General features: G+C 43.1%; 1 protein-coding gene across 1 annotated transcript in view; it reads right to left on the bottom strand.

The window, feature by feature from the left end:
• The window catches only part of ncapd2 (non-SMC condensin I complex, subunit D2), a 136616-nt gene that overhangs the window by 101133 nt on the left and 8685 nt on the right, over nt 1–26798 (bottom strand). The window contains exon 2 of the mRNA XM_060906042.1: nt 13344–13463. Coding sequence (XP_060762025.1) covers nt 13344–13461 — 118 coding nt within the window. The 5' untranslated portion in view covers nt 13462–13463. The remainder of the gene's footprint in view (nt 1–13343; nt 13464–26798) is intronic.

Below are 26798 nucleotides of genomic sequence, written 5' to 3'. Positions count from 1 at the left end.
ATTCAAACTTTAAAACGGAGACAAAATTCTCCTGTGTGGATCTGGCATTCAACTTTTTTGCTAGGCTCTATACTTTTTGATCAGTCACAGGTCAAACACCATGAGCACATTTGGAGAAATTCAGGCTTTATAATGGGGGTCTATTGCGTTACACACCAGTGAAGTTTAGAGTGTAGGCAGCTTGAAAAAAAAAAAAAGCTCTAACTTTCTCATTTAAACTGTTTTCTCAGCCACAATTTTCACTCTACACACACAACTCTCTCATAAGTTGTAGTCACACATTGTGTGAATCAAGACAAGTGTCTCCCTGAGCGATAGGATTTACAGTTTTTGAATGAGAAGCCTGAAAGTAAGGAGAGGACAGCCGCACTCTCCCATAGACTCCCATTATAAACGTGGCAGCGCTTTTACTGCAAAATCAGAAAAGTCACTTGTTTTTAACTCGCTCTAGTGTCCACATTTTTTACACTAGGGACAAAAAATTACATTTATGTGTTCATGGGAGCCTTGTAGCACTCAATGTGAAAGAATTTTGTGAATAGCTCCTTTCGTTTCCGTGTAAATCCCCGTTGTTCGAGGAGAGGGAACTCTGAGAAAAAGCGCTCTTTACTTGTTATAGTGTGTCTTTTCCCTGCACCGTTACCAAGGTGACGAGCTCCACTCAGGGAGCAGAGAGGGGCGGGGCTGCTCTCTCTCTCTCTCTCTCTCTCATGGTGTATTGAGCTGTTATATTTACAGAAAAATTCATGTTAAAAGGTGTCTCATGCTGCATCAGATTCATCAGAAGGTGGTAACTCAGGTGACCTGCAAAGAAATTCATTATATTTTGTGAAATTATTCCTGTCTAAATATAGGTTATGGCAGCCATCTTGAAAAAAAAATTCAAAAAAAAAAAAAAAACCTGCCTACCGACCCTAGTTTTGAAATCTACGTAACAGGAAACACTTTTTTTTGGCCTAGTCACCTGGAATGGCTTTCAGTTTACAGCTGTGCCTTGTCAAGAGTTAATTTCTTGAATTTCTTGACCTCTGTGTTTGAGACCATCGGTTGTGTTGTGAAGAGGTAGAGTTGGTATACAGTGAATGGCCCTATTTGAGTACTGCTCTAATCCATATTATGCCAAGAACTACTCAACTAAGTAAAGAAAAACGACAGTCCATCATTACTTTAACACAGCTGCCAACATTCTGAAATTGTAAATAGTAATACAAGGTTGGGTACTGAGTCTCGGTGGGGGGGGCAAAGCCCCCCCACCACCAAAGCTTTCTAGCAAAACTACCCTGAAAAATCACACAAACAAAATAGTTTGACAAAATTTATTCTACAAACTAAACTATCATCTTACATTATTTTGCAAAGTTCTTTTCAACAATGGAAACAAATTTACCTTGAACTAGAATACATATCATCAAAGCAATTTGGCACAGATCAAACATAAAAGGAACCTCTTGTAATCAACACCAAACATAAAAATGCCTCAAAACATGCTTGGCACAAAGTGAAACGGCTCAAAAAAAAGTGTTAATTTCAACTTGCTTCTTCACATGACTACAAATCAAAAAGAACAGAATCATCAACACACCCCGGGCATCAAATCGTGCCGGCCAATCACAACACAAGGTTTTTGTTTGGATTCTTTGGGCGGGCTTTTGCAGGAGTAACAACAAAGCTGCGCGACGCTGGAGAAAGCGCTAGTGAACAGCGCGCGTTTGACTCCGCTTTGGAATCAGTTTTAGAAGAATTAGACTTGGAGTTTTCGTTGAAACATGAGCAGGAAGAGGCTCTCCGCTCATTCCATGATCGCTGAATCTTCACCAAAACACTCGACGCTCCAGTGGTGTCCCTCTCCACATGCTGTTTGTTTACCCCATAGACATATAAACAGACGCCGCATTGAGCTGGCGGCCCGTTGCTGGGATACGTCAGAGTGTCCGCCATATTGGATGTCGCAAATCTTCCCCGTAAACCAATGCAAGTAAATGGACTGAACTTCATAAAGCCCCTTTCTACAATAATATTTAACTCCATGCCTTTTATTCACCCATTAACACACACGTATATATTTGGGAAACAAACAGGCATCAGAACAACACATAACTTTTAATGTGATGGTTATAACTAGTGTGTGAAATACCCTGTACACTGCAAACTAGCGACAGATACGCGATAGATAGCTCAGGTAAGCTAATCAGTCAGCATACCGTAGCAAGCTACCAAAACCTGAGGCCACAAAGTGAGCTGAATGAGCGCCAAACTGAGTTCGGCCAGGTTCTCACGTCGTACCAAAACAAAATACATCACTGATTCCTTCACATTCAGAAAGGTTAAAAACACTCATCATAGTGTGGCACTGTATTCTCTAATTCTCACTGCGTATAACTCTACACCTCCCCGGTGGAGATGAGCTGGGAAACTGAAGGAACAGTATTGAAAAGTATTTTTCCAGTCTCACCTGTGAAAGGTAATCCCATGTGATCTCGTTTGGACGGTAAACCTGTTGGTACAGTAAACGCAGTCAATATGGCGGCGAGGATGACGTATGATTCTATGCAGAATGCGACGTCTAAGTTTATATGTCTATGGTTTACCCTCCCCCACTGCTTTCTGTCGCTCTGTCTACGTCACAGTCACTGTTGCGCTGATTGGTCAGAGTGGGTTCAAATACGAATCCCACCGGTGATAGACTTTGAAAATGACCCATGAAAATTGGCAAAATCGTATTTTATTGTAGTAAATTCGTATTTTCGTAATCAAAATGACAAATCGTAATAAATACGATTTATTCGTAGTAGTTGGCAGCTATGCTTTAAGAAATGAAGGTCAGTCAGTCCGAAAAAGTTTGGGATGAGTTGGACCGCAGAGTGAAGGCAAAGCAGCCAACGAGTGCTCAGCACCTCTGGGAACTCCTTCAAGACTGTCGGAAAACCATTTCGAGTGATGACCTCATGAAGCTGATTGAGAGAATGTCAAGAGTGTGCAAAGCTGTAATCAAAGCAAAAGGTGCCTACTTTAAGAATCTAAAATATATTTTGGTTTGATTAACATTTTAAAGTTTACTAAAGGATTCCTTCCTTTGACTGGTACTGTATACGGAGGTTTCAGTCACTGAAAACAGCTACTTTCGCAAACTCTGGGCAGAGTGGAGATTTCTGAAAACTCCATCTTCAGACACGCGTGTAAATCGGGAAAACGAAGCAGCAGTGGGCGAGAGGGCGCGCGCGAATATAATGAGTCACAGGTGTGAATCTTTCACCGAATGCCAATTGTCCCAGTTCTTCATGAAATCGCACGCGTACGCACAAATTCATTCGGTTAACTTTCAAATAACTGTCCTTGTGCACTTGCGACACCGGAGCCACTTTCCTGAATTTTGAGCTTCGGAGTATTGGCTTCCACTGTTTTCCGACCTTTTGTGCTTAGTGAATGAGACGCTTCATTACACTCCACTGACCGACTTCCAATTCTGGACTTTTTTTGAAAATGCAAAATATAGGCCTACAAGATGTTTTTTTGGGACTTAATTTGCGTTGCTCCTTCACTATTAATTTTTGAGACTGACGAGGCAGTAAATACTGTGGAATTATTTTCTCCTTACTGTGAAGTTTGGCATCTTAAATGTCGGGAAATCTTGCAGCCCGACTCTGCAGCCTCCAATGTTTAAACGAACTGCTGAAACCATAATGTTTAAAGATTAAATCGTAGGCTAATCAAACCAAAGAAAAAAACACAGCCTTTCCAGAACGTTGTCTGCCGAAGCCTGTTTAACCTACAAAAGGCTTAATAGCATAGGTCTCGCTGCGGCTTCAACAGGGCTGTTTAGATTTTTTTACCTGATCACCTTTCAATAGGCAAATAGCATTATTATTACTACTACAATAGGCCTAGTATTAGTAGTAGGCAAGTAGTTGCCTAGTAGTAGGACAGCCAGATTGTTTCATTAGTGGAGCCACCGTTAAAAGGAAACTGATGGAGCGCCGCAGCTCGCCTCAGGGTGAACCGCGTCCCGAGGCGCGGGGCTGGCCCACCCTGGCAGCGCTGGTTCGTTGGGGAGAGGGCAGAGGTCGCTGGCTGCCAAGTTTGGAGAGGCTGGGACCTCCCCTGGCCGAGTTACGAGCGTCCAAAGTCAGGCTGGAGCCGCCGAGAGAAACGAAACTCAAGCCGAGCACCGCGGCTCGCTGCCTACGCCGAGCCTCCCCGGGACTAGACAGTAGCGGAGGCTGTATTTATTTATGCCTATCTAGCGCAACAACTTATTCATTTACATATACTCAAACATAGCACAATAAAGGGTTCAACAACAGGCAATCACAGCAGCTTGGTAAAGTTCTAAATCACGTCGGTGTCAGACCTATGGGCCTACCCCCCACCCTTTTTTTTTTTTTCTTCCTCGGATCTGCATCACTCATTATTGACCTTTAGCGCTCCCAGTTGACGGAAATCCGTCGTAGCGACGGAAAACTTTAATCCATGATATGTATTGATCACAAAAACACATGCACGCATTTATTATTTTGAAAACCCACCAGCCGCCTGATCTGGCACGTTTTAACTGTGCGACAGTAATGACGTAAATCCCAGCGCGACGGACTCGTCCTTATCCTGTCGTCTTTCCAACTCTACTCCACGTTGGTTTGAAGTCGTATGGAATAATCTCCATCACTAATGAAGCTGGCAAATCTCGAAATTAATCTAAATTGGAATGATATGGCGATCTGGCCGCTGTGTAAACAGTTTCCAAAATGGCGGCGCTGACACGTAATGTTTGAAGTCTCGCACAAGTCTCGTGAAGATCGCGCGGATAAGCGACGCCTGCCTGCCGTGGACCAAACGAACTACGTTCAACATAGCTAAAGGCCGATAAGTGTGATACAACATGCCAATATGAGTCACGATATAAGGTTAATAAAACCGAAAACGTAACTGAATAACACGTTAAGAAATAAAGCAAGTTTAAAACGGACTTCAGTTCCTCTTTAACACAGCAATTCTAAACATCTTACAACAGAAAGCACCCTGTTAACACATCAGTTTTGTACATCTTAAGGTGATTAAATTTGGCTGCTACCACTTCATCAATTTGAGGCGAAACCCGACATACAATCACCACAAGAGAGAAACAATTCTCCACTCAACCTGCGTTGTATGAACTGAGCTGAAGAAATACTGATTTACAATGATGCTCTTAACAGCTGCATTTTTTTTGTACGCTATTGTTTACTTACCGAGAGAAAAAAGCAGCTTGTATTCAATATCATACTTGACATTTATTTAACGTGGCGTGTTCTCGTCAGCCACCAGAGTTCAAAATTACCTACACAAATTGATCCACCGTGCACAATTGGACTGCCCCGAATACATCACAGCGGTGTAAAAGACATAGGATGGGTATGTAGACCAAATATACTAACTTATGATCTTATTATTGTGGTTCTTATCCTATGGTTTTGCTTTTTATTGTTTTTTTACTGTTCAGTGTCGTTGGGTACCTTGAAAGGCGCTTATCAATAAAATGTATTATTATTATTATTATTATTAGGGCTGCACAATTATGGAAAAAATGATAATCACGATTATCTTGATCAAAATTGTAATCACAATTATTAATCACGATTATTCTTGATGTTAGGGAAATCACTTAAATTTTATTTCACTGTATTCAAACAAACAATATGAACAGCTTTCAGTGCAGAATGAAATTTAAAAGAGAAATTCTGATTTCCAAATGACAAATAAATGAAATTACCAAAGGATGAAGGAACTGAAAACTCAATTGCAACAATTACATAGCATTATACTGAGGCCTACAAGTTTTTAGCTAGAAAGACCAGCCTGTCAACATGCTCTGGCTTTAAACATGAGCGAAGGCAGGTCACAGCATTGCCTCCAGTGCTAAATACGCTCAATCTGTTACCTACTCTCACGCCATCACCCCTTGAAGATGCCGCCAGTGTTGCCAGACACTGCTGACGTTTTCCAGCCCAAAATATGTTCAAATCCGCCAAAATGCACTTAAAACTGCCCAATCTGACAACACTGGATACCGCTGCACTGAAGCTCTGCGCACTTGGCTTGCTTGCTTATTTAGGCAGAGTAATGAAACCTTACATGCGTCGGTTCGCCCCTAATGGTTTGGCGGAGTACTGGTCAAAAAGTGCTTGATCAGATACGCAGCAGAGCTCGCATTTTAAATGGAAATAAATCGCGATTTTCATTTAATTTAATCGTGGCAGCCAAAATCGCAATTTTCGATTAAATTCGATTAATTGTGCAGCCCTAATTATTATTATTGTGTGCTTGCAAAAGCGCACTATTGTTCTTAAGTTTTAATTTTTTGATTATTATTATTATTATTAGTTTTCACCTGTTTTTTTGGATCCACTCCTCCTCCTAGGGCTTTTGAGATAGAGACACCGTTTCAACGCTGAAACGTAGGGCCCGGTCTGGAATGGTGTGCTTGTTCAAATGGTTGCGCTACCCCTTGTCGTTCGTCTGGTATTCCCGTTTTTTAGTAAAATTCCATGCCATTGAAATGAATGGGAGCGATGACGTCATAAGGAGCTCCCACACCCTAGACGTTCAAGCGCGCGCAGCAGCAAAAATAAAATGAAAACTGCGATTTTACCGCCAAAATCCATGTTTTAAACCCTGTAAAACCTCTGAATTAAATTGAAAAACAAAAGGGTGGAGAGGAGATTTCTGTGTGCGAAGCGCAGTGAAATCTCCCTTCAAAATGCTGTGAAAGAGTGTGACGGGCTGAGCCGTGACGCTGACAGAGCGCGCAGGCAGCCATTCGCCGGCATTTAAAAAAAAAAAAAAAAAAAAAAAATCACTGCTGTCCTGTAGCTACATTCTTCATCTGTATAATCTTTGTCTAGTCTCAAAAAGTTAAATAATCCACACTGGCTGTTCAAAACTGCATTTATTGGTTAAAACTTTTGCTATTACAACTCCGGTAGCATTTCATTCACCAGGCATTCAAAATGTTCTTCCGTGTCTCGTTTGGGGAAACAGATGGACTGTTCCACTTGGGGGGGGGGGGGGGGGGGGGGGGGGGGGAGATAGAGGGGTTTCCCGGGTTCTCTGTGGAGCAGTCCATTGTGACCATTCTGACGAGGTTTTTTTTTTAGGGGTAATGACTTAAAAGCCATTTGGAGGGTTCAATAAGGTATTTTTGTGCATGTCAGTTATTCTATGTATTTTATAGAATGTGAGGCTTCATTTGAGCAAGCACACTCCAGCAGTTTCTGCACAGGAAATGCAACCTCATTATTATTAACTAGCAAGAGCCCACATGACCGCAACGTAGGAATGTGTACAGACCAATGTAGCCCCTACATCCAAAAAATAAACACCGGGGCAGGGCTGTTCTGATGTCATGGCCTTAAGATGCTCAAAAAGGCCAGGCTAACAGGGTATCTTCTGTTAACTTCAAGTGCACATCACAGGTAAATTCAGGAGCAAGATCAATGTAATTCTCCTATTTTATATTAAACTTTGGTCAAATCTCCGTCACATTTTACATTTTGTGCAATTTTTTGTTTTTTACCTTGCACACCACCAGAAAATTCAGTTGAAATCAAGCCATTTGAGGCGAATTGGTCCGCCTCTGAAAAAACTTGGCATTTGGACATCGATTTTCGTGATGTCGCGTGCGGGACGCCTCCCTCTGAATCCTACGTCAGCGCTGGTTTGTTTATGAGAAAACGACCTGGTGGTTTTCCGCAAATTTCTTCAACATTATTGCATAATTTTTAAAATGGTTAACAGATGTATCGTAGGAGGGTGTAGCAACACCAAGCTTGATGGGATTAGTACTCATCGTTTCCCACATTGCGCTCAGGTGACAATTCCATATTTCAATGCAAAATCGCTAGCTGCTAAACTTGGTCTACACAGGCTGTGCACTGAAACCGTGCAAGCTCGCGCAGCCTGCTGGCGCTTCCGCACGAGACGTCGCGAATCTGGCTCCAGACTCTCTTGGGATTTTTCCAGACACGTTTTTTTTTTTTTTCTGCTGTAGACAGATAGCCTTGTGCAAAATTACCCTTCTGGATGAGTGTGTAAAGGGACATACTTTCATAAAAAAAATAAATAAATAAAACGAACCCCACGAATTTGGTCCAGGATATGCACTTTAAGACATTCAAATTTCACGTTAATATAGATATCAAGCCGGACATTATGGTCCAATTCAGGCTTGTAGTACTCAAGTCTGACTCGTGCCCTAATTTTAAGGCCTCGTGACTCGACTCGGACTTGTGCATTAACTGAATTAGGACTTGGAAAATGGAGACAAGGACTCGGATTTTCTCTTTTTTGGTAACATGCCATAATAATTTGGTACAAGATATTTATATCTACATTAATTTTGTACTAATTTCGTGTAAGAGTGTCACACCTGCGCGCCTTGGTGCGTGCATCAGAGAGACTCTCGGGCGCGTTCCGGACAGCGCGTGCACCAAGTGGACTCTCGCGCACACTGTAAACGACTCGTACCTTCACAATCAGTGCGCCCATATAAAAACTGTGAAAAAACACTTACTTTGCGAAGTACAGGTAGTCGTCAACTTACGACTGATCGACTTTACGACTGTCTGGTTATGACTAGCAAGTGTTTCCCAGCTGAGCATACGACAGTTTCCGCCCCAGCTCCCGGCAGCGCCTCTCGCCACATACAACAGTTTCTGCCCCAGCTCCAGGCACATGCGCAGTCTCTCTCGCACACTCCGTCATACAGTTTCCGCCCCAGCACCTGGTTTATGAAACGTGCAAACCCTCCCACCAGCCCAAGCACTGCAACAGCTGATGACGTAGATGACCCACAGCCAAGCACCAGTGATCACTAAATTTTGTATTTTGCTATGTTTTACATTTGTATTTTGATGTGTTTCAAACTAAAATACGTTTTCTATTTTTCACACCAGTATTTCGTATTTGTTTTGCACATATTAAACAAATTGTACTGTATGCAGTAGGGCTGCACAATATATCGAAAAAGTATCGATATCGCGATATAGTTTGCGATACACATACCGCAAAAATTACTTAAATTTCGATAAAAGGCACATTTTTCTGTGCCGTCCAATCACATTTGAATGTCAACAAGCGCCGCAGGATAACTCTGGCCCCTATTGCAAAACAAGTAAAAGCCTCGTGGTGATAGCAGAAGGCGGGAGCAAGTGTGGTGAGAGAAACTTGTGTGAGGAGGAACTGGTTTCCAAAAAAAAAAAAAAAATGCACGTCTGCTATTTGGAAGTACTTTGGATTCAGGAGGGGTGATGTACTGCAAACTCAGGTACTTTGCAAGACATGTACCTGTAAAACAGTGGTGGGGCGGCTCACTGGGACAAACACTGCTGTACAGAAGCATAAAAACAAAACCGCGCTCTCTCTCTCTCACACACACACTACTGCTCGCTCACACACACACACTACCGCTCTCACTCTCTCTCTCTCTCTCTCTCTCTCTCACACACACACCACTGCTCTCTCACCCGCATGTGTTATTAACAGATTGTGTTCGAGTTTATGGTGAATCTGTGTCGCTCACCTTCATCTCTCGGGAGCCGCTGAAATTGCCATTTTGAATGCTTTATGTTAATGTAATGTAGTTTTCAGTTTTTTGTTTACTTCAACTTAAGACATTTTCTGCTGCGCTCACAAAAATTAAGAGATTTAAAGATGATTGATGGACACCATTGCAGGTGTAGCCATGTTTTTCCAATAAAAAATCATGTTGGAATGGAAGCGATGCATTGGGTGTTTTTTTAAAATGCTAGATACAGGGCAGAACGGCGAGTAGAGGTAAGAAAAACATTATATATTTAATTATCGTGATACATATCGATATCGAGATATTCAGTCATGTTATCGAATATCGCATATTTTTCTGATGTGATCAATTCCAGCGTTATGGACGTGACACTTGAACTCAAAATGGCAACAAATGACCCAGTGCATGTTTTATTGTTTCCCAGTATTTAAACAGGTGTTGCATATTTTAAGGCTGTACCATACTGGAGAAGTGATAGAGCAAGAACAATTCCCATAGTACATCTAGGGCATGCCAGAAAACGCCAATAAAAGATGCGTTATGGACGTGACAGAAAAAGTATCACTTTTCTTGGGTGACTGTACATTTTTATCAAACTCTGAAATTGTAAACCTAATGTCGAAATGGAGATATCCATTTGATAGAGGGGTCCAAGGTGAATATTAAAAAATCTTTGTTTAAAATATTTTGTATTTCATGCAGAGTTTCGGAAGGAAAAGTCAGCGTTATGGATGTGACGAAATTCCGTTATGGATGTGACGCGTCTGAAATGGACATGGCATATGTTTAGAAAATCAGCAATTTAACCACCATAACCCTTTGAAAAACTCTCTAAATATCAGCTAAAACTATCAAAGTTCTTAAATAATATTTAGGATGGCTATTGTTTTGCTGTTTTGTGGATTTTAGCATACATTTCTGTGGCTTGTGGCAATAATATAGAATTGTACATGATCAAAGTTGATTTTAGCTTGGGGTTTACATTATAAGAAAGAAAGACTGACAGTGACACATTAGGTTGGTTACAAATTGGTTCAACTTATTCACATCTGTAAAATACAGGCCTAGGTGAGATCTCTGGGAGTGGTTTTGATGTATTACATGTTGCTTTATTCTTGCATGGTGAGGTTGACATTTACATGGAATTGCCCTTATCGTGCAGCCCTAGTATGCAGTGTTTGACTTAAACCAAATAATGAGCCAAGGTAATGAAATAAGAAAATGTTGATAAAATAAGACTAAGATGATTACAATATATCATTACACATCACAATATACTTACGTTCATTTAACACAGGCCGACTTACAGTCAGATCGGTTTACGACCGGTCAGCCGTAACCAAACGCAGTCGTAAGTCGACGACTACCTGTATTGAGTTGCATTGCTGATATATTACCGAGCCTTGATTTCCTTGTTTGGGTTCCTGATCCCCGAGTTCCTGTTTCTCGTCTTTGATAGCTTGTTTGTGTCTCGCTCGACCTGTTGCCCATTTCACCGTTTTACGATTTCCCCTGCCGTTCTGGATTGTTTACCCTCTTCACTTGTATTAATAAACACACCTTCTGCACTTACATCCATCTCCCAACCATCTTTGACAGAATACTTCACCTATCTGACAAGGAGAAGCACATTCACCTGTTCGTACGTCACGTTCAGGAACAAACTAATGTTAATGGCGCCGAAACAGACACCACTTGATTTTTTTTTTTTAAAAATGACAAACACCGGGGACTCGAGACTGGACTCCGACTTGAGGTTTCGTGATTCGACTACAACACTGGTTCAATTAGCATTCTACATCATACCATCCAAAACCAGGCTACGCTGTATGGACAAAAATAGCATATTACAATTATACGGCCAGAAAGAAATATCATGTTTACATATTATGCATGTATTCATGGAGCAAACTGATCTCCCCAAAGCCATGAATAATGAAAACACCCACGATACCTTTGCGGTTGGTCAAAATCCTCACAGAACAAAAACAACAAAATGCATTTAGCCATATCTACTGTATTACAGCTCTACGACACTGCTATATCTACCAGTAAGGCGACCGTCAGCCCCTGCAGAACTTGATCAGGCAACTGAATACTTAAAGTCAACATTCCGCCATACTTTAGATAATGCAGCTCCCCTTAAAAGGAAAATGGTCAGAGACAAAAATTAGCACCCTGGTATAATGATGACACTCGCACATTAAAACGGACCACTCGAAAATTGGAACGTAAATGGCGTCAAACAAAATTAGTCGTGTTCAAATTAGCGTGGAAGGAGAGCTTCCTGAAGTATAGAAAAGCTCTTAGTGCTGCGAGATCAACATATCTCTCCTCCCTAATAGAAGAGAACAAAAATAATCCTAGATTCCTATTTAATACTGTAGCAAAATTAACCAGGAATAAGTCCACTATAGACACACGCACACCTGCAGTATATAATAAAGATTTCATGAATTTTTTAATGACAAAATTGAGAATATCTGACAAAAAATTCAAACTACTAATTTAAGGTCAGACAACGCAAGTGACCCTGTCGTTAACAACCATCAGATCAGCAATTAGAATGTTTTACTCCCCTTCGAGAAACTGAATTACTTTCATTAATCTCAGCATCAATATCCTCTACTTGTGTATTAGATCCCTTACCTACACGTCTATTCAAGCAGATAATACCTGAAGTAATTGAACCGCTTCTAGAAAATAGCAAATTCTCTTACAATTGGCTATGTACCCAAATCCTTTAAACTAGCAGTTATCAAACCCGATTAAAAAACCCGACCTTGATCCCTGTCGGCTGTCCAATATCAAACCTCCCCTTTATCTCCAAGATCCTTGGAAAAGCTGTGGCACAGCAGTTATGCTCATATTTACATAGGAATAACATCCATGAAATGTATCAGTCAGGATTTAGACCAAATCACAGCACAGAGACAGCACTGGTTAAAGTAGTAAACGACCTACTCAGGCTTTCGTCTAAACCGGGGAACAGGGGCGCTGCGCCCTCTTACTCTCGGAGTGCGCCCCCTTACTGAAATGCCGGTTGAACCCCAAGTCACACTTAGGCCATGCACTTATATGCTACTGCACAACATGCAATCTCTCAAAACGATCTTTTCTCCATGAAAACATCCCAGCAACACCACGTGACAATGTGTCTGATCATCAAATACATTATAATTACTCCAAAAATATTCCAATCATACTAGATACACCGCCAGACGGTGCAAAACCAATCCGAATTGGCGTTTTCCAGACTGAGGCGCCATGTTTACTTGTCACGGCTGCTCTCGCGAGATTTGAAATGGGTTACATACAAGGTCAGCTGACTTGTAGAGCGAGATTTCTCGAGACTGAATGACCTTTCACCCACCGGCGCGGGAGCTTTTGACAGAAGTAGTTCACGAGTTGGTTTTGTTGACACTTGGGCATTTAAAGATGTCATCCCGTGGCACGAAACGGAAGAAAGCCAAAGACTGTCCGGGGCAGAAGATGATTACTTCTTTCTTTTTCAATATTGACAATTTCCCTGTCAGATAGCCTCAGACTGTCCCATTGTAGCCTCAATTTTTCAAAGGCTTCGCACGTCGGGGGGACGGACAACCGGCACCATCCCCCCTCCCCGCTATGCTGAGCACCCTCATACTAAATTTTTCTAGAAAAACCCCTGCTACTGAACTGTTTAAATTGAAGTTATCCATATGATCAGCAGAAATGAGGTTCGCTGCACTTAAACAGAAAGTCAGTACATATAGAGAATAAAACAGTAGTGCGTGTTAAATATACGTACTGTGGAGATGAGAAGGAAGCTGTTTAGGTGACAGCACGCTCTGTACCACATACTGATTGATGGCTCCAGATTTCTGCAGATCGTCCAAAGTAACGGGCACGACGAAATCCCACGACATCTCTGTCAACAACAATAAAACAGTGGCTACAATTATGGACAGTCCATAATTACAGTTTTAAATTTACCAATTAAAAAATAAATAAATAAATAAATAAATAAAAAGAACCCACAAAATTTGACAAAAGGTGAGTTTCAGTTACAACAGTTATTATTGGTTAATTAATCAACCGGAAGACCCGCCTCACTATTTGATGATCTTGTCTGATGACACAGCTGATTACCCGAGATGGAATTTTTTTTTTTTTTTTTAGCACCATCAGGAACTTGAAAAAAAAATATCTGGATGTCATCATCGCAGGTAAGCATGGTGGAAAGATCATGGACATGTTTGTAATTATCAAATTCACCAATATTTCATGAACTCCTTGTCAAAACCGACTGTTTCTTACTCTTCAGTGTTCTCCATGAACAATTTTTAAGTGGCGCACTGCCACGTTCTAATTCTGGCCCGCCACCCTTCCCTTGGCCAAAAAAAAAGTAACTTCATCAGGATCCACCGAATAAATCGTAAAGTATTCGCTTTATTATAATTTTGAAACTAACACGCAGAAGACCATTAAACGAGTGCATCCGGGGCTCCCTGAAGTGGCAACGCGATTGCAATAGAAAACCATCTGCCCGGCTGTAGACAGATTATGACCCAGAGCTCTGCAGATTGCAGTCCAGCCCTGCGTTACACTACACCGCACCACATTACACTATACTGACACACAGCAAGGCTGGAAGCTACAAGCTGCAACTAGCCAGCAGCTAAATAACTTTTCGGTGTGCACACGCTTGTACCGTTATTGTGCAACAGTTACGCTTATCTTAAGATTTTTTTGGGGCTTTTTTTCACCTTTATTGGATAGGACAGTGTAGAGACAGGAAATGGGCGGGAGAAAGAGACGGGGAGGGATCGGGAAATGACCTCGGGTCGGAATCAAACCCGGGTCAGAATCAAACCCAGGTCCCTGGATTTATGGTATGGCGCCTTATCCACCTGAGCCATGACGCCCCTCTATCATCTTTTCGGACCGTACACAGTTACAGTAATCATAACAGTGTGCACACACATTCGTTAAGTTCAGGTCTTTTATTTTATGTATGTATCTGTGATTGTGTAGGCGAGAGCTGCATTTTCCCGTTGCTTCACTGTGGTTGTTTACTGCAGGACTTCAGGGTTCCTGGGTCAAAGGACCCGAACTACGGAGGCCGGGGTGGCTTTGTCGTGCCAGTTTTGGGCACACGCACCAGCTCATGCACGGATTGGAGCGGTTTCACCCAATTAATTGTGTGTACTGTAAAAAATGTATGCATTTATTGTAATTGGGTATTTTGTTTATGCATAGAAGTTCTTATTTTTCACACACACAAAAAAATATAATTCAGGGATGTGGAATGGGCGCATCAGTCTCAACTGAAATATTAAATGGAGTTTTACATTGACAAGAAAGAGGTGTTAATTTTTGGTAAAAAGGATTTTAACAAATGATTTAGCATTTCCCATCCATTTATTGGCCAGTTTCACTGTCAAAAAAAGCCCAAAGTCCGTCAGCTTCAGGGGGGACTTTGTCCCCCTGGACCCCCTCCACCACCTTTTATTTTTGAAAAGTGGAGAACCCTGCTCTTTCATTTGACGCTTGTCAATTTGTATCCAAACGTGCATTTGAGAAGTCCCGTGAGGTGTCGATAATAGTGATCACTTTCACCGGTGTCCATTATTATCGACACCCTGTGGAATTAAGTGACATTTACAGTTAAGTGACAGTAATGTATCGATCTTTGTGTTGCTTTAGTTAAAATCCGATACGTTAAATTTCCTACCCACAAGTAACTAGATACATAGGAGAGCAAATAACAGATCTATTTACATATCGATTGATGTGTTAAACAAGCGGTCTTTTTTCCAATGTTTGTGTTGATTCTGTCAAAGTGATATGTCCGCGTGGTATGATGTAAACAAACTAACTTGTTGGCTGTGTCAAGATCATGTGTTCAAATCGTCCAATAAAAACATCGAAAGAAAACGTCAGACATTCCGGAATTTTCCGATTCATTATAAGCGATCTCATTGGCTGCCGATGTTGTCCCCCATCAGACGGACAAAGCCGACTGATTTCAAGTCACCAAAGGTTTGACCTGGTCTATTATCATTATGGCTTCGATCAAAGATTGGTTGACTAAACGTCGACGAACTCATGTGTGAGTGATGGCGCACAAAACCAGATGACTGTCGCGATGACGAAAACAGTGTCAATTTTGATCATGGCAACTGGCTCAAAAAGCACTTGCTGGACAATTTGATCCACATCAGCATGGATGACAGCGAGATGGACTATGAGAGCGTTGCCCAACATTGGGCCGAGCAAAAGCCAAAGAGAATGAATCTGCTTTAAAGGAGTAGAAAACTTCATTCATTAGTTTGGGTTTGCAGAAAGATTATGTCCTTATAAACACACTCACGAAGTGAAGTTGTCCAAATGTGGTCAAATACAGCATCATTTCAAATAATCATCATAAGCATTTTTGGCAGTGTGATGTCACTGGGATCCATTTAACAAAAGGCAGCTCCGGATTATTCTTTTGTTAAAGGCTCACAGTGACATCACACTGCCAAATAAATATGCTTATCGTTATTAATTGAAATTATGCTACATTTGACACTTAAATTCTCTTCATGAATGTGTTTATAAGTACATAATCTTTCTGCAAACTTAAATGTATGGATTAAGTTCTCTTTTCCTTTAAATGTTTTAATCTTAATCTAGTCCATTTAATAAAGTGCCAAAATTTAAACTTTATAATATGCAGTTGCCTTACTTTTCTTTTCAGTGCATCTTAGTTACACATACATTATGGTAATTGCATCAGAAACATTCTAAATCATTACAGTTATAGTAATACAGCGACTTATTTTAAGGGCCCGTTTACACGAGGACGCTATCAGGTAAAAACGACTAAATATTTTATCGGAAGTGCCTTTCGTCTACACGGGGACGGCATTTCCGAGGATGAAAAACGGAAAAAATTGAAAACGCCTTCCAGAGTGGATAAGTTAAAAACAGCCGCCGTTGCATATCCGTCTAAACTACCCAATACGCGAAACTCTGCTCGGATCTGCTCACGTCAGGTACGCGTTTACGTCATACATGTGTCATATACTGTACATGCCAGGCCGGGAAGTAAAAAAGTAAGAGCATGTCTGATTACATCGATCCAACAGACCTTCAAGCTGCTCTGTGTTTTAATGCAGATGTGTTTTCCTGCTCACCCGCCCGGCTGGAGCGCCTCAGTTTGGTGTCACCAAGTTACACACGCACGCGCGCGCCGCCTATTCAAGCCGCTTGTGAAACCATAAACCCGAGACTGAAAACAAAACTCGCAGCCGAATGGGTTTATTTTCCTGAGATGGACACTGCCTTTTCTCTTCTTCACTGAAACAAAAGTGAGTGTTACTTAATAAAAAGGCAGATTAAGAGTGTTTCGGTTTGCTCCTGCTCCTCTCGAGCACTACAGTACCTCAGCCGGACCGGTGTTCTGTAAAGTTATCCTAGCAAGTTCTCATACAGACCGTTTTATTATTCAAAACAAATCATTACAAATTATTTGACTCGGCCAAAGACTCGACCAACATGCACAAAACAGAAAATCGGTGAGAATTTCACGCATTTGCCGATTTTTATATCAGCCCAGCTAATCGGTGGGACAAAACTACTGTTGAATTTTCCTACCCTCCTGGATTTCGCGCATGCGCAGTAGGCTTGGTAGGACAAATCCAAGAGGTAGGATAACTTTACAGAACAGCGGCGCAGATGTGCAGATCAGACAAGACGGAAGACGTTGCACATGCGTGCAGACATAGCGAAGACATTTATGCGTCACCGTATAGACGCAGATTTCCTCCTTGAAAACGGTCGTGTAGACGCGGAAAAAAGTGAGAACGAAAACGGACTTTTGCGTTTTTGTTTCATACCGTCCCCGTGTAAAGTGGGCCTAAGGTGGCAGTTCTTAGGTTGAAAAAAAGTTCTGCCTAAGCCACAGCCATGGCAGAATTTCCGTCATTGTAGACTATGCCCCAACCAACATGGCAGCAGAAGAGGAAAAGGACAAGTTTTTCACCCAGTTATCATCGCTTATGACTGACATCTCCAGACACAACATCGTTTGGATCCTTGGTGACCTCAAATGTGCCAACCGGGCCCAATAGAGCCGGGTTTGAGAGCGCCCTAGGCCGCCATGGAACTGGCACCTGCAACAACGGCGGCATGAGACTCCTGGAGTTCTGCTCCAACTTTCACCTACGAACAGAGCGCTCCTTCTTCCAGCACAAGCTCATCTACAGCATGACCTGGATCAGCAACGACGGCCACACAAGGAAAGAACTGGAGCACATCCTTACCAGCTGACACTGGCACACCTCAACAGACTGTCGTGTCTACCACAGTGCCGAGCTAGGAAACTCCAACCACAGGCTGCTCACCATGACGGTCTGTCTTCGACTGAAAAGGAACCACCCCACCAAAGCACAGTGCAAGGTCGACGTCTCCAAACTGCGGTCTCCTGAAGTCGCAGCCCATTTCCAGCGGGACCTTCACAACCGCTTCGCCACCCTGCCTACAGACCCAGATGAGGACAATCCAGAGAAGCTCTGGAATGACCTCAAGCAAAGCATCATCACTGCTGCAGCCAGGGTGCTTCAGCACAAGACTGAAGAGGAAGGACTTCCTGTCAGAGGAAACTGTGTTGTGGAGGCAAGAACAACAGCCAGACTGGCAGGAAACCGCAGGGAATGCAGACATCTTAACGCCAAACGCAACAAGCTGCTCCGGCTCAACAACCTAGCAGAAGAAGCAGCTGCCTGTAGAGGCGACCAAGGCTCCCTCTACAAGACCCTAAGGACCCTCTCCGGGAAGACATCACCACCTACCATCTGCATGAAAGCCATGGATAGAACCATCCCAGACAAACAGATGGCACAGTGGAGGGAGCATTTTCAGAGCTTGCTCAATCATCCAGCGCCACCCCCCTCTCCCCAGCTGGAAGAACTAGCTGCCTCGGCCAGGGAGGACAATTCTGTCCCTACTGGTCCCCACACTCTCGCTGAAATGGTCAAGGCCATACGGAAACTCAAACCTGGCCGGGCCGCAGGGGCCGACAGAATCGCCCCAGAGTGGCTGCTGCATGGTGGACCCGCAGTAGCAGGTCAGCGCCAACAACCCCATCTGGAGTAACGAGACCATCCCGGCGGACTGGCTGCAAGGTGTCATCCTTCCCTTCTGGAAGAAGGGGCCCAAAGACCTATGCAGCAACTACAGAAGGATCACCCTGCTGAGCATCCCAGGGAAGGTGTTTGTCAACATCATCCTCCCGAGACTGCGCCCACTTCTCATCCGCAAGTAGTGCAAGGAGCAGAGCGGCTTCACACCAGGTCACTCCATAGTGGACAGAATCCTGACCCTCCGACTGCTGGCTGAAAAAAGGAGTTCAGGAAACCTCTCTATGCAGCCTACATGGACCTGAAACAAGCCTTTGATTCCATGGACAGACCAGCCCTTTGGAAGATCCTCAAGATCCCTGGCATCCCGGTCAAGCTGCTAAGCCTTCTCTCTCTCCTCAACTCCGACACCTCCTCCTGTGTGAGAGTTAACAGGCTGCTGTCAGACAATTTCAACAATCAACAGCGGTGTCCGCCAGGGCTGTGTCTTGGCCCCAACAGTCTTTAATCCAGCCATCGACAAGGTCATGGAGAGAACTGTGGCCAAGTGTGCCTGCGGTGCTAGCTTTGGAGATGTTACCATCACAGACCTGGATTACGCAGACGATGTGGCAATCCTGGTCGAAGTCATGGAAGCGCTCCAACTTGCCCTGCAGGCCATGGATACGGAAACCCAACCGCTCAGCCTGATGATCAGCTGTGGAAAAGAAAAAAAAAAAAAAACCAACAAGGTTCAGTGCCTCAGCGACTACAAGACACCCCAAGCAGGACTGGTGATTAACTCCCACCCTATGGAAGCTGTTGACAGGTTTTGCTATCATCTGACTGCAAGAGCGATTCTGACATCCAGCTCCGCATCGGTCGTGCCGCCTCTGCCATGACGAGCCTTGACAGCGTATGGTCCAACAGGAAACTCTCGGTCCAAACTAATATCAGGCTGTACACCAGCCTCGTGCTGTCCATCCTCACGTATGGAGCCGAGACCTGGACTCTAACAGCTGCCCAGGAACACTGCCTGGATGCCTTCGACACCAAGTTCCAACGAAGGATCTTGGGGATCAGGTGGTACGACCACGTTTCCAATGCCACCCTGCGTGAGATCACCAACCAGCCTCCACTGTCCAACAAGATCCACTCAGCCCATCTCCGGCTTTTCGGCCACATGGCCAGGGCGGAGCCACCCCTGGAACCAGCCGCCCTACTGAGGGAACTGACCCCCACCACCTGGTCCCGTCCTAGAGGCCGACCCAGGCCCGACCCATGGTCCGACCAGCTGAGCGACGACCTGCAGGCTGCTGGCCTCAACATCGCCACTGCCCGAGAGGCTGCCAGGAACAGACCCGCTTGGAGAGCCATATGCAGAGGCGCCACGCTCCCTTCGGGAGCATGCAGAGCTGAATGAGTTTTTAGGTTCAGATCCCTTTGTGATCAACAGGAGGTCATGATTGATTCTCTTCATTGGATTGCACAAGATGGAGCAAAGCACTGTTCATATTTTCATGCACATTTTTGTTATGCTACTCGATCATAGATCATTAAGGTATCCCCGTAGATTTTCAATCCATCATATACCCAAGTAATCTAGAACAAAACAGTTTAACTTGCATGTTGAACTTTAAGGTGAAATTTCAAATGTGTATACTGTACGTTAATACTATTTAGGTCAGAAGTCATTGAAACACTGGTAAAATCTATCCTATAATCATGTATCTAAAACCTCTCGGAGACCCTGAAAATGCACCCGAGTGCATGCCCCCGGACCCCCCCAGTTTCGCTTTGCGCCGTTGGCGCTCAATTGTCTGTGTATTATCATGCCAGAATTCAGGGCTTTAATTTTTTCTGGGGAAAACACTAACATTTTGAAGTTGATGAAGTACTTTATATTAAAAAAAAAAATTTATACGTTCAGAAACTGGTCTCTCATTTGGGACATCATGGTCAAAAAATAAATTGTCTAATTTTACTATTTTTTTTTTTGCATTTACCTAACACTCAATGTTTCTTCTGTCATGTTTAATAAGAATAAAGATAGCATCTTGCTTTATCTGGCCTCCACTGTGGAAAATTTTTGATTACAATTCAAATGCTTTTGTAAAATTGATTTACATATAAAATATCTCCATCATGAAGAATTAAAGCCCCTCCTTCACAGATGAGTGAAAATATTGAATAAATTTCCTCTTTTTGATTGCTTGGGTTAAAAATGCCAAGTTATGACGACTGAATTGATTATTCACTTAAATATGAATAATATGAGACATTCTGGGTATTTGATATGGCGAAATAGGACATGATGGAAAAATCAAGAACGCACCGGAAAGATGAGAAGAACGGCGCTGGTAAAAGAACAGCGACTGTACCGGCTGAAGGTCGCGCGGGTCTCTGCTGCGGCGCGCGAGCAACGGGATATCACTACCGCACCGGGCGGGGCAAAATGACTGGCCGTAGATTCTATCAAAAGTTCCATCTAAATTGACCATGGTCAGGGCACCACATTAACACTTGTCCGGGACAAGTGATACTTTATGTCGGACAAGTTAATCATCATCTCAGTTACTTGTCCGATTGGACAAGCGCCAAAATACGCCGATATTCGGGTTACATATCAAACTTATCAGTTTATTCTAGTGATGCACGATATGAAAAAAATTGACCGATACCGATAACCGATGATTTCCTGCTTCTCAGGGCCGATGCCGATACCCGATAAGTTCATATTTTCATATTGAATATAATCATATAATCTACAGTTTGTGTAGGATGGAAAACTGACATTTTAGCTGCTCTGGCCTATCTACAACAGCAAACAACAACTTTCTGGCTCTTCAAATGTTGATTTTCATTTCCTTACAAAATGTGGTCATTTGCTATATATAACAATAACGTAGCAAGACACCACTCCATTTTAACAAAAAAAGTGCATCCCTTGCGGTAGGAATATTCAAGTCAAGTTTCCTTTTTTCTTTTTTTTTTTTAAATGTAATCAAATAAAGTGCAAACTCAAAATGATTAATGCTTTGACTGCATCATAAAAAAAAAAAAAACTTTTGTTCAAAATAATAATAATAAAACTTTAATTATTTCCTGTCTCTTCTCAACATTTCTTAATCTGGACTTGTCATTGTCTACATTGTCTTTTCTATTTTCAAGGTGAGGGCATCAGTGGGAGATTTTTCTTGACAAACAGAAGCATCTCTGCTTTGTCACATCCAAGTCGGTTTTGTTTTTCATCGATAACATTTGCAGCGGCAGAAAATAAACGTTCACTGTCTATGCTTGTGCAAGGCGCTGACAGGTACTTCCGTGCGAGTGAGGCAAGTTCTGGGAACCGGGCTTTGTTGCTTCTCCAGTAGTCCATGGGGCTCTCCGATCGAGGAATTGTGGGCTCTGAGAGATAGGCTTTTATCTAAAGTAGTAGAAGATTAACAAAGAATAAAAAATATATTTAACATTACCATGTTATGGTCTATTTTATCAGAGATGGCCAAAGCTTTATTTAAACAACAAATAAATTACCTGCTGATCTGTTTTGCTTTGGTTCAGCTCTTTTGTGTTGTTTTCTTGAAGGATTTCTTCATACATTGTCAGCAGGGAAACATTGTTGTTGTCATCTGTTGTTGTCTTGGTTTTCTTCTCCTTTGGCTCTTCTACATCTTTTGCTGGTGCTGCACATCTCATTTTATCATTCAATGCTTCTATTGCTTCCCTTTTTGTTGCTTGGTCAAAATAGCAGTCCTTATACCTTGGGTCCAAGACTGTGGCGAGAAAAAACAGGGACTCTGTAGATGTGACTGAAACGCTGCTCTATAGCTTCCAGTAGTGTGCTCTTTGACGTTTTAATTCCATGATCTGTTGTAACAGTCCTATTTAACAGACGCCTTAAGGCTTCAATGGAGGGGATGACATCAGCTGCAGTGGCTGTAGCTGAGCTTATGTTTTTTGTCAGCTGTTCACAGGGGTCAAGAATAGTGAGCATGTTTTCAATTAAAGTCCATTGATTTGGGGTCAGAAATGCAGGCAAGTCAAAATCTACAGCATATGCTGCAAGTACTCGCTTCTGCTGCAACAAACTTATCATATAGAACGTGGAATTCCAACGAGTGGGCACGTCTTGTTGAAGCCTTGCCTCTTTCATACCTAGTTGTTTCTGCAAGTTTTGAAGACGGGAGGTGGCGAGCTGGGAGTGTTTAAAATGTCCTATTATCTTCCTGCCAATCGAGACACAATCTGTGATGCTTCTTTGGCTCAGTACAGCCTCATTTACAGCAAGCTGTAAAGTGTGTGCCATACAACCCAAGCTTGCAAGCCCACACTCCTCCATAGCTTTGATCATGTTACGTGCATTGTCCCTGAGCACAACATGCACTTGGTCTTTTGTTATACTCCAGTGCGTGAGCATTGTCTCAAAAGCTTGGCATATCATTATTGCTGTATGTGACCCAGGGCACTCCTGGGCATGCAGAGTTGCTTTTTGCAAGTTAAAGTCTTGATCCAGCCACTGAGCCGTCAGGCTTAGCATGCTGACCGGACTAACATCTGACGTCCATATGTCTGTGGTAAAACTTACGTGTAGTCCGCCCTTGTCGATCAGGCTGTGGATGTGTGTTGCAACAATATCATAAAGTGCAGGGAGGGACACGTCCGAGAAGAAGCGGCGGCTTGGGAGAGTGTAACGTGGCTCCAAATGTGCTATTAGCTTACGAAAAGATGGGTCTTCGACAACAGAGAAAGGCTGGTCGCCGAGTGCTATAAACTCCATTACTTTGTCGTTAATGGCTTTAGACTTCTCGCTATCTCTTGAAAAGCTCTTACATTTTTCGAACGACTGCTGAATGGGGACATCAAACTTCTGTGTCGTTCTTGTTTTTATTTTAACACTGTTAGCGGCTGCGGCTGCTGCCTCATATTCGTTCAGTACCTTTTCGCCGCGATGGCGACTTTTAAGGTGAGCTATAAGATTCGTCGTGTTAAAACTTGATGGCTTTCTTCCTCCTCTCGCAATCCTCGCTGAACACGTTTTGCAGATAGCGACGGTGTTGTCATCTTCAGCCACAGCGAAAAACGACCATGCCGGTGAAGACATGTTTATTCATTAGCCTACTCAGGCAGCGACTGACTGCAGACTTGGGCCTCCTGTGAAATGATCACTGCGCCCCCACTGCGCCTGTTTGGCTACTCAGCCTGAATAAAAAAGTGGCTACTCGGTCTGAACACATTTCACTAATTAATTTAATTTATCGGATGTTTTATCGGAAAAATATGACCATCGGGCCGATAAAAAATGACGTCATTTACCCTCAAATCGGCCGATATTTTATCGGCCCGATATCTATCGTGCATCTCTAGTTTATTCACATGATTTCCGAAGCATCTCACTCAACATATTGTTTTGATGAATCGTCGGATGTTTCTATTCGGAAAGAGCGATGTGCGCATGTGCAATATTCCACTTGCGAAACCGGCCAATACCGCTTCGTGTATTTGACAGGGTTTCTGCAGGCTTGAACAAGTTCAATTTAAAGACTTTTTAAGACCATAACAGGTTAAATTTAAGACTTATGCCGCACAAAAAAAATAAAGAAAATTGGGAGAGCCTGAATTACTTTTGAAATAAAATTTATTATCATTCACCAATGAACTCATTACATCCCTAGGGTGCGCTCTTGCATTAACGAGGAACTAATGCCGCTTTTCCACTACAAACGCGGCTGAGCCGTGCCGTGCCGTGCCGAGTCGAGCTGAGCGGGGCTGTTGGAGTTGCATTTCGACTACAACCGCGCTGAACCGTGCTGGCTGGAAGTGGGTGGACACATTGGGTGGAGTTAGCGAAAGTGGGTGGACGTCACGTGATGTCGTTAAGCAGCGCAAACAGTGACATCAGTGACAGTGGCGGAACAAGTCAGAGCCGGGCCGGGGGCGGGGCAAATGACCGGGCCCTTTATTAAAGCTTATCATAACATCATTTTAGGCTACAAAATGTCCGCAACTGCGGTGTTTACCAATTTCAACACTACCGGGTGCAACTATGTTATTTAGTACATCAAGTCCTTCAAACGAACATGTAACTCAGAAACAAAAAACATTAGGATACTGTACATGGCTCATAATAAAACATCAATAGCCTATACTGCGCACATTATTTGAAGGGCATACGAATGAGCGCTCAGAGGTTGCAGCAGTGACAGGAAGAGTCAGAAATAAAAGGAGGGCGGTGCAAACCTCACTGAATGCACTGTGTTTACCAATTTCAACACTACGGGGTGCAACTATGTTATTTTGTACATTAAGTCCTTCAAACGAACATGTAACTCAGAAACAAAAAAACATTCGGCGACATACTGTACATGGCTCATAATAAAACATCAATAGCCTACTGCGCGCATTATTTGAAGGGCATACGGCGAGCCTTGCGCTCCGCGAACTCGTGCACGATGCTCTGTATGTCACTGATTCAGTGAGCTTTTAAGCGGTAGTCTCACGACCCGAATAGTAAACAATAAACATGGAGGACATGGAGTCGTTAGTGTTGCTGGTCTTGGTGCTGTGGCTTGACAACGCCAACAGATACTGGCAAGAGCGTATAGATGAGGCGAGGCGCATAAGGCTTCAGAAATTCTCGTAATTCGTAATTCTTCTTCTTCCGGGTTTGCGGTGTTTACAGATCCCAGCGCGCTCGCGGGGCGTGTGTGGGCATATGAGGACACTCCTCCTCACCAATCAGTGCACAGGGGAGTGTCTGCTCACGCCCCCAACCTCAGTCAGCACGGTTTGGCTCGCTTCATCCCCACTCCAAAACGGTGCGAGTTTTAGGGGCTAAGCAGGGCTGAAACGAGCTGAGTCGTGCTGGTTTTTGGTAGTCGAAACGCGAGCCGTGTCGGGCTGAAGTGAGCTGAAGCGAGCTGAAGTGAGCTGAAAAAGGGTAGTGGAAAAGGGCCATAAGTTACAGTGGAGCCAAAGAGATCCCGCAAATCACTTGAGGATGAGGCATTTGATTCCGTACGGTTTGCGTGTTGTAGCGTTACAGTTTGCACGGAATTAGCTGATACACCGTCTCGAGATGTGCATGGACCTGACAACGGTGAACAAAATTGAGTGACGGCATGCGATTGTTGCAGACTTTTATGGGCAGCCTGGTGCTTCTCCGCTTTCGCGTGCGATTCCGGTGCCTTTACACCCAGGGTGCCGAGTTTGAGAGTTGTTTTGCACAATGTGCAGTACGCCTCAAACGGATTGTTTGGTACACGTTTTAACCAGTCCACGAAATCATTGCGTTCAAGCCAGCAGTCGTTAAACTTGCATTTGCCCATTTTGCTACAAACCGTGACAATCTCCCTCGCTTCTTTTAGGCTCTACCGTCTAAATGCGCGCGTACCATGCGCTGTGCGTCACCATGCCAACCGGGCTAGACGCCGGATTCCACTGTGTCTCATTTGTAGTTTGCAGCGTAGCCTACTGACACTAAGTAAGCCAAGCCTATATGACTAATTATGAATATCACCAACGCATTTAAGAAAAAAAAAAAAGCGAATGGGGTAAATGGACGTAAGGATTTAAGACTTCACAAAATTACATTTAAGACCTACAATGCAAAATATGCTCGTATTTTAGACTTTTTAAGACTCCGCGGAAACCCTGATTTGAGCTGAAAAGTAAACAGTCGTTTATGATTGGTTTTAATCGTGTCATACACATGGATTTGTTGACATTTCTGTTGGCGGGATCATTATATAGCCGAGCGTGTGTGGCAGGGTGTGCTGGGCTTGGAATGTGCGCCTGCATGCATGTGGATTGACAGGGAGTGAGGTAGGAGTGGGGAAAGTTATCTATGAAATACCAAGCTGTCAAATGGCTGCTAATTAGGTTACCGGCTGTATTAATTAACTAATTAGTAATGGGAGTTTAGGGATTTGAAACATAGGGCTCTACACGGAGTGCAGAATTATTAGGCAAGTTGTATTTTTGAGGATTAGTTTTATTATTGAACAACAACTATGTTCTCAATCAAACAAAAAGACTCATAAATATCAAAGCTGAATATGTATGGAAGTTAGAGTGGGGTGTTTTTAGTTTTGGCCATTTTAGGAGAATATGTATGTGTTCAGGTAACTTTCACTGTGCAGAATTATTAGGCAACTTAA

Source organism: Neoarius graeffei, chromosome 23, assembly GCF_027579695.1.
Source record: "Neoarius graeffei isolate fNeoGra1 chromosome 23, fNeoGra1.pri, whole genome shotgun sequence".
Classification (NCBI taxonomy): domain Eukaryota; kingdom Metazoa; phylum Chordata; class Actinopteri; order Siluriformes; family Ariidae; genus Neoarius; species Neoarius graeffei.
The sequence above is the reverse complement of the archived record's forward strand: the minus strand, read 5'-3'. Positions and strand labels throughout refer to the sequence as shown.